Source organism: Molothrus ater, chromosome 5, assembly GCF_012460135.2.
Source record: "Molothrus ater isolate BHLD 08-10-18 breed brown headed cowbird chromosome 5, BPBGC_Mater_1.1, whole genome shotgun sequence".
In the NCBI taxonomy this organism is placed as follows: Eukaryota; Metazoa; Chordata; class Aves; order Passeriformes; family Icteridae; genus Molothrus; species Molothrus ater.
In genome coordinates, this window is record NC_050482.2 from 65,686,722 (window position 1) to 65,696,165 (window position 9,444).

A 9,444-nucleotide genomic window follows, 5' to 3' on the forward strand; every position below is an offset into this window, starting at 1 on the left:
AGCCAACAGGAGTAAGCCAAAACACATACATGCACAAAATGTAACTATTGTTTTTACATATATATATGTAAAACTATTGTATACATATATATATATATGTGTGTGTATATATATATATATATATATATATATATATGTGTATATATATATATATGTATATATATATATATGTATGTCTATATTTTATCCAAATAGGATTTTTACTATGTACAGAAACTGTATCTGATGTTCTGATGTTATGCAGTTGGGTCTAGATATGGAACTTGAAAAGGTGAATTTCTTTTAATGCATATAATTCTTTTTTATTTTGGTCTTCACAAGGCTTTTTCTACTTAACTGGCAGCAGACAGCCCTCAAATTGCATTTTAAATGTATGATTTATATAGGTATAAAAAAATGTGGGATTAAGAAAGCTTTAATGTTCTATTTCACAATTCATTTAACAAAGTAGCAGTAGTTAGAAAATTTTACTTGGCAAGATCATACTGGGGTGGGAGTGGACCTGTATGTGGAAAAGGGACCTGAGAAATGTTCCTATGATTAATCTGAGGCAGCACAGCCCAATGATGGGAATTTCCTCTGGGAGGTAGGTCTTGCTGTAAACCATTCAAGATTAGATATCAGGCACTGACATATGACAAATGAAACTGCTGAGAGAGTGGCTCATAGGAGCTAATGATTTTCAATCTTTAATTAAGCACCTAGCTTGGCATAGTGTCTTAGATTTGAGTGAGTAAGTACCTTTAGGGTTCAGGGTCAGAGCTTTGATGGGAATTTTGCCGAGGAAAGCTGAGCTGGGGAGACTTTTAGGAAGCAAAATGTTAGTTACTCTTCATTCAGAGCGCTGAGCAAGCAGGGTCAGACCCGGCCACCTTTGCCAGGTCCCATGGCACATCCCTGGCAAGTGGGAAGCTGCTCAAGGCACCACACAGAGAGAAATTCCTCTGGAGGGCCAGAACATGCTGGCCTGTCAGCAAGGAAGGGCATTCTGCAGCATCTGGGTGGAAAGAGGGGAAAAAATGCTGCTCAGAATCTGCTTAGGTTGGGCTCGTATTCCCTGACCTCCAAGTCTTTGGGCACATTTTTATACCCACAGCTGACTGTGGGCACACAAATTATAGCATTCAGGAATTTAACTACCTGATGATTGGGCCTCTGCTCAGTGTTGTAACCCCAAGCATTCCACATTCATGACAGAAGCCTCCAAAAAAATTAAAAAAACCTGCAAGATTGGCCTCAGGAGCATGAATCAATACTTTTTGAAACTTCTGATTTTTTGAGCCTGCATGGCTTGCATTTGCAAGTCCTCCCACCATCAAAAATAGTGGGAATCTTTGAAAAAACACAGCAGTGAAATCAGGTTCCTGCTCACCAAAATGAATCACAAAACTGGACCTTTAGAAAGACAGCAGCAAAAAAGAAAAAAAATATCAAGAGTTGGGATAAAGTTACTGGAGATTGTAGTATAGAGGCTGCCAGGTAGTGTCTATAAATTATATATATATAATGTATGTAATAATTTATACAAACATCAGCATCTCAACCAAATACACACAGGCAAACAATTCTTGTACAGACAGACAGGCATCCATATATAAATACACATTTCCAAAGATGTCACCCAGGACACTGAAATGGGTGATGTCTGTCTTTCAGGAGCAATGACACTTTCTAGGGAAGCACATCAGAGGCTCCTTGGGACAGTGTTGAACCCACAGAAGAATAAGGAGCCTCATGAACTTCACCTCTCCCACTCTCTTTGCAAGCTACTGACTTGGCCTTTTCAACCAAAATGTAGACACCAGAAACACATGTAGGGCATGACAAAATATGGACCCTTCAGCAAGATTTACTGCTCAGGGAGGAGTACAACTCAGGGATGACAGATCCCATTGTCAGTGCTTTCCTGGAAATCCTTAAATCCTCGTGCTCTTTGGCGGAGGTGTAAAAGTTGTATCCATCTTGTCATGGATTTTGTTGCAGTTCTTACAGCTGCAGCTGCATGTTGAGAAAGCTGTAGGAATGGGATAGTTTCAACAAAACCAAACATTTTTCAGCACAACTTCATATCAAGCACAACTTCTAAGCATGTTTTAATATATATATATACAAACACATCTAAATATCAATAGATTATTTGTACCCAGATTCATGGAACAGGATTGAAATCTTACTTAGGGGTCTTTGGAAAAAGACTTTCTCCATAGGCCAGAAATGGAGACAGAGGAGACCCTGGAGACCCCTAAAAGACCCCAGAGAGTGTCACAGTGCATCCATCTCCTCACTGCCACTGAAATGCTGCTGCTGCAGCAGAAGGTGGCAAGTTTTCTCTTCTGTCAGTATGGAAGACAGGAAGGTGGTACAGTGCATTCCAGTGCCCACAAAAAACCCAGCTCATCACAGCCTTGCTGATTTTCTTCTCTTAAAGCAGTTTCAGCTACAGGAATTTCTTCCCCAACTCAGTAAATCTTGCTGGGAAACACCTTTTCTGCCTCTGATAGCCTAACTTCACCTTGACCCTGGTAAAGCCTGTGGTTTCAGAAGGTCTAAGGTATGACCATACTGAGGTCAGACCTCAGCAGGGGCTGTAGCTCTTCCTGAGGGGAAGAGGAGGAGCAGCTCTGATCTCTGTTTTCAGTGACCAGGGACAGGAGCCAGGGAACGGCTGGAGCTGGGTCAGGGGAGGTTTAGGCTGGAGATCAGGGAAAGGTTCTTCCCCCAGAGGGTGTCGGGCACTGCCCAGGCTCCCCAGGGAATGGTCACAGCCCCAAGGCTGCCAGGGTTCCAGGAGCATTTGGAAAATGCACCCATGGATGCACAGGGTGGGATTTTGGAGTTGTCCCGAGCTGGACTCAAAGGGTCCCTTCCAGCTCAGGATATTTTATGATTCTTGCATAGGTTGCTCAGCTATCTCATACTTGCTACCGTATGTTGGTAAGGGAGAATCAAATCCAAATATTCTCTTTAATACTGAAACCCCAGAAATTTGGGAAAAAACAAACCATACAATTTAAGTGAAACTCAAACAACTCAGGAGGGTGCCCTCTATTTGCAGGGATAACCAGATCTGTACAGCTTTTATTTTAAGGCCAGTTTCTGAAGCAGTAAGCATTTTTTACTCCCTCCTACTTCATTATACCATTGTACTCAGATTTCGGCCCTTTTATCCTTTGCCCATTTCAGTCATGTTCTGGGATCTGCAGCGAAACCGCTGCAGGAGATGGTCTGCAGCATCAGTAATGCTTTCAGACAAGCTCCCTAGCTCATGTTTCTTTGTTAGCATCCCGTTGCGAAGGGGAAAGATCAGCTCGCTTTGTTCTTAGGCCTTGATTTCCATAAGCTAATGATGACTGTGGGTGTAATTATGGTCAGCCTTAAGTGGTAACGCAAGGGCAGAAAAACAGAGAGGCGCTTCCGTGGGGCTGGCGTCCCCCTGCTGCACACACGGGGCGGGAGGACACCGCTGCCTTCCCCCGGCACAACCTGGCCCAGTGTCCTGCTTCAGGGCAAATCTGGGAGAGAACCCCCAGAGGGGCTCCTCTAGGAAAGCAGATTCAATTGGCCCCTCCCCGCAACCGGTCGGGAGAAAATACCTCCTTGGAGAAAAGTGGAAAAAACCTGTTTATTAAACAGTAAAACTTAATATTAATCAATAAAACCCCTTGCTGCTCCAAAAGAGGTGACAAACTGAGAAAGTCCCCTCCCCGGGCCGCAGCTCAGCTCACTCAGTCTCTTATCACTCAGTCTCTTATCAGTCTCTCCAGTGCTGGAAATGCCCAGGCCCGGCCCGGTGCCCACAGCTGGAGCTGCCAGTGCTCTGCTGGGTGTTCTGTCCAGAGCAGGTTTGAACAGGTCCAAAGAAAAGGGAAAAAGGAAAAAAACCACAGTCCAGGGAACTTCTTTGCCTCAGCTAGCTAAAAGCTAACTAGGAGCAAAGGGAAGCTCTGTCCCTCTGTCTGTCCATCCGCAGACAACACAGTCCAGGAGCAGGAATGTGGAGGAGTGAGTGCAGTGTCTGAAAACAAACTGCGTGCTCTTCTTTCCCCCCTTCACTCTCTGCAACAAGTCTTAAAGGTGCAAAACTTATTATTCAGCATAACCAGAACTAGACAACTGGGGATAAAAGAATCATCTAGTCAACCTAGGACACCCAGGGAAGGAGGGATGTGCCGGGATTGGCACGGCTGGGTGGCAGCAGAAACAGCAATGTGACAGTGGAGCATCAACCTGAGCACCCACCCCCAAATTTGTGTCTCCTCTGACTCTGAATTAAACCCCTCTGGCTGAACCTCCTCTACAACGGCAATGCATTTCTCTTCTCTCTTGCTCAACAGTACTCTGTTGAGCAGGAGAGAAGAGAAATGCATTGCTTTCACTCCTTTTTTCCCTCTAGTGATGTGTTTTCATTGCCCTGGTGGAAAAAAAAGTATTTGTGGCTGATTGTTTGCTGAATAGTTGGACTAAGTACTGCAATGAGTGCTGCTTTTTCAGGAATGGGACATTCTGTGGGTGGAATAGGCCATAAGTTTACTGCTGGTGGTGCTGGTATAGGTACATAGGAAAAATCTTTAATTATGCAGTGAATATAGGATCATAAAATGGTTTGGGTTGGAGATGACCTTAGAGATCATCTAGTTCCAGCTCCCTGCATGTAGGCTTGTTCAGTCACACAGTAGATACTGTTCTTCTTAAGCATTCTTTGATCATTACTTAAAGCAATTAAGTATTTTGAATCTTATACCACTTAACCCCCAAACCCATTCTTGTTTTCTGTTTTCAAAATGAAAATGATTTGAAAAAAATTTGAAGTCCCCTGAGGCTCTAAAGAAATGCCTCCTAAAACATAAGTAAATATTCTCCAACATTTGGAAAAAGAATGGGAATGTTTTCCCAAAAAAATGACAAGACACTGTATTTCCAACCAGGTGCCACTTGAAACAAAATGTTATGAGCATTCTGCTGGGAGGTGAGAAGATTTATAAGCATGCATTTGAAAAATTTGAACCAGCAGTAATGAATACTCATATGAACTAAATAGACTGAGGTTTAGGCAGGCTTGCAACATTGTTTTCCTGCAGTAACAATATGCAAATGTCTGTACACATAGGTTCTCGAAGAGAGAATGAAATTGGAGTGCAAGTGTCATGGAGTTTCAGGTTCCTGTACAACCAAGACCTGCTGGACCACGCTTCCTAAATTCAGAGAGATTGGATATATTTTGAAAGAGAAATACAACGCCGCAGTGCAAGTGGAGGTGGTAAGAGCCAGTAGACTGAGACAGCCAACCTTCCTGAAGATCAAGCAGATTAAGAGCTACCAGAAACCCATGGAAACGGATTTAGTGTACATTGAAAAGTCACCCAACTACTGTGAGGAAGACGCTTCCACGGGGAGCGTCGGTACCCAGGGACGGCTCTGCAACCGCACCTCTCCCAACGCGGACGGGTGCGACATGATGTGCTGCGGAAGGGGGTACAACACACACCAGTACACCAAGGTGTGGCAGTGCAATTGCAAATTCCACTGGTGCTGCTTTGTCAAGTGCAACACGTGCAGCGAGAGGACAGAGGTGTTCACCTGCAAATAGCGGCGCCGCGCGCGAGCGCGCAGAGCGAAGCCCCGCGAGCGAGGAAAGTGGAGTACCACAAACAACAACAGCATCATTTTGCACATCTGATCCTCTTGGGGGAAAGAACCCCAGCCAACACCACAACAACCACTCCCTCCCCACAACTACCTATTCTTCTAAGGATGGTGCATTTTGGCTGGCTGGCTGTTGTAACTGCTTTGGAAACAAGGGCAACAGGATTAAGGTGATGTTGACAAACACATGAAACTTTCTCTCTGTCTCTCTCTCTTTTTTTTTTTTTTGAAACTACAATCCGGGTGTTGTAGAGTTCTCTTAGTGTTTTAAATTATACATATCAGAGAAGCTGATTGCATTGCAGCTCCCATGACATTTAAAAGAAAAAGACATTTTCTCCTATTTTACAGCAACAAAACTGTCTGGCCCTGTGCAAACAAAGACTTTTTTAAGGAAATGAAATCTTCACTGACGAGAACACAGCATTCTCTCTGCAAAAAACAAAATTTCTAAGAAAGCAGATAGAGAGAAAACAACAGGTAGGGAGCAAAATGTATGGCAGAAATACTCCACTGTCAGTTTGGAAAAAAACCCCAACAAGCACTCACAAAATTACATCAGCTGCCAGTGACACTGGAACTCTTTGAATGAACATTAAAAATAATTATTTATGGTTTTAATAGTATCAAAAAATTCTAAGCACTAACGGGTAGCTATGTCTTAATTCTGTACTAAATGTAAACTTATTGGAACTCTTGACTGTATGACTTTTATATTTGGTTCTGCCTAAGTTCTTCAATGCTACTGATCTGTTGTCACTCCACTATTAGAGAGCTCAATTACTGTTTGCAATTGCCAGAACTGAGCAAAACCATGAAACTTTGGTTACCAATGTTCGATATTGACTTTTACCACTTGCCTCCTGAATAAGAATGACTTTTTCAGACTCAGGCCTGAGGTGTGGAGCACCTGCTCACAGCTCCTCATAGGGAGTTTTAGGATACAAAGATGTGCTTCAACAAGTATCAAAGGTTTTGCTTTGACAATGAATGCACTGGCAGGGTCTTCCAGGCATTGTGTTTTCCCTTTAATGGTTGAAAGTTAGTATTTTCAAGACTTTTAAGAAACTTATGCTCAGTATGCACTCAGAAGATGATAAAAGTCTGGCAGCTGAGCTCTAGGTTGCTGCAACCTCTGAGCTGTCATGGCTTCACAAGCATAAGAAAGCCAAAATTTGGGTTAGGTGTGTCATCAATATTTAAAGGTTGGCAATAGAGTACCTCCTGGTAAGCACGTGAATGTTAAAAGAAAGAAGCTCACTTAAAGCACTCAATCCTAATTCCCACACCTTTTCCCTATGAGAGATTTTAAAAACAGCCTCAGATATTTTACTGCTGTAAAATGTAGTGTTTTAACCCCAAGAGCCCAGATATGCCCACTTAGAACACAGCCCATTTAACCATTTAATTGTTTGCTTGTCCCAAGGGTCCCTGCCTGATTTTCTGAAAACTTGGATTAAAAATCTCCTTACATCTGCATATCTGCATTTTTAGCTTTTGTTTAATTTTTGTTCCGTATATTGAGGGGCTGCAGAGACATGAGCCCTCCCTACCTAACATGGAAGCACTTGTCCATCCACATGGTGCTCTTGGGGCAAGGGGCTGGTGGATCTAGAGCTCCACCAGCTCCCATTCTGGATATGTGAATGAGCCAGAATTACCTCTGCAATTTGTGGACCTGTATTATCAAAAGTAACTAATGATTTGGGGACCTTCATTTGAACACTTGTGAGGACCTGCCTTTCTGACCCCCAAGCACTTACCCTTTGAAAATCAGACCCGTTTGATGACTCCCCTCACAGAGCAATGTAAAATTGCTTTTTTTTTTCTTCTTCTTTTTGATGTTGCTGTTGATTTCTAAATACCAGCCTTGGCATGAATGATTGCAACTTCACAGAAGTCAACAGGGGCCCCCAAAATACTAGATTCACTCCATGTAATTTAAAGTCCCTTGGACTCATGGGTATTGTTGTTGAATTCTAGTGACGATACTGTACTTTCACTACATTCTTGACAGGAAGCAAATAAAGCTCCCAAACACAGTAATGCACAGTCTTATGGTACTAGATACTGTAAATTTATTAGAATAGTATTTGTTAAGTACAATTGAGGAATCCAATTAAGTTATATTATTGTATATCGTTTAAATGTCTATAGAGTATTTTAAATTATTGCGAACTACACTGCATTAGAGAAAAGAAAAAAAGGAAAAAAGGTTATATATTATAACACCAACCACTCAAAAAAGTGGACCAAAGTGACACTTTCTCTCTTCCACAGCCCTATTTGAAGTAGCTCTGTCTGCTACTGTAAGACCACTGTAACAGTCCCATGACTGGGTGACCACTCTAGAATGTAAAGTTTCAGAGCATCCTACAAAAGCTTTGCTCATGTGGAGCTGCAGCATTCCAAAAGGTGCTGTATGGCACAAAGCAGGGGCTGGCAGTGGGAATGCTTGGACTTTGAAATATGTCCCATGGAAAAGCAGTTCTGATCAGAAAATACCACTGCCACTAATATACAGAAACACTACCCAAAGTGACGACTTCTAACAAAGGTGTCTGTGAACAGAAGTGGGTTACACACAACTTTTATTTTTAAAAATGTAGTTTGGTGTCAAAGACCTGTGACAATAGAGGTTGGAACACGACCAGCAGCATGTGGTTTAACCATACCTTAGCCATGACAAAACTCAAAATACTTTATGTTATTAAAGAACTTAAGAGCAAAGATCAATTTGTTTACTATGTTAATGTTTTATGGCAAGCAGAAAACAAAAGATGAAATGTGTTTCCATTAAAACTTAATTTTTTCCCCTTCCAGTTCCTTTTCCTTTTATTTGTTCTTTGTTAAGGGAAAAAAAAAAAAAAGGCAACAGGGCATTATGAAAAGAATATTTGTGTACAGACTTCTCCACATGAGAAATGATAGGCGAATTCCAAGTCCTAAACAGTTTTTGTGTTTCAGGAAAAATAGTAATGAACATGACTATGTGTGGTATCAGTCTTGAGCCATCTTCCTGCACCAGTGCTACAGAGACACCAGCACCTACAATGTTGCTACCAGAGACTTTAGCTGGCTACAATAAAAAGTCAATTTCTTGGTGGAAGAAAATAAATGTTTTGTGATAGAAATTTGGCATCTAACCCAAAAATGGTTCTTGACCATGAACCTCACATAACAGATTAGCAAACAGAGAGGAATAAGAGCTGTACAGAAGAGGGTTGAAAGTCCTGACTTGGACACTTGTACATGCTGCAGCTTATTAAAGTCAGCTATGGACACATCTGAAAACCCTACCTGAATCTGAACCTGAAGGATTCTACAGCATTTACTTTGGCTAGAATGGTTACAACCTCTTTGATATTGAGAATACTGTCTTCCTATACAAAATCTAAAGAAACTGTACAACTTAAGCTGTATTTACCCCTCAGGGAAGGTATCCAGATACAGATAGTGCTATAGTGAAATTCTACATGAACTGAGTCCAAAATAACTTCATTAAAAATGAGCTAAGTTGGCCTGGGTTTTACAGTAGCATAAGTATGCACAGTATTTTACCCACAGATGCCAAAGAAAACACTGCACCTTCTTTCTAATTACATCATGGGAAACTTGTTAATAGAGCTGCAGGAAGTTTTTATAGCACATGATAATACTACATTTGTTTCCACGATGACATCTGGAAACTAGATGAAACTCATCAAAAGCTTTGCAAATCTTTTAACAAATCTAAAGCATGTTGTAAGCAGGTCACCTAAAGTTTTAAACATATTTCCTTGGGTCTCTCTGTTAGTTGAA

The 9,444-nt window shown here is 41.7% G+C and overlaps 1 protein-coding gene across 1 annotated transcript in view; it reads left to right on the forward strand.

Moving 5' to 3' along the window:
- WNT7B (Wnt family member 7B) overlaps positions 1–5,808 on the forward strand; it is a 40,668-nt gene extending 34,860 nt beyond the window's left edge. Inside the window, exon 3 of the mRNA XM_036401729.1 lies at positions 5,108–5,808. Coding sequence (XP_036257622.1) covers positions 5,108–5,587 — 480 coding nt within the window. The 3' untranslated portion in view covers positions 5,588–5,808. The remainder of the gene's footprint in view (positions 1–5,107) is intronic.
- The last annotated feature ends 3,636 nt before the right edge of the window (positions 5,809–9,444 follow it).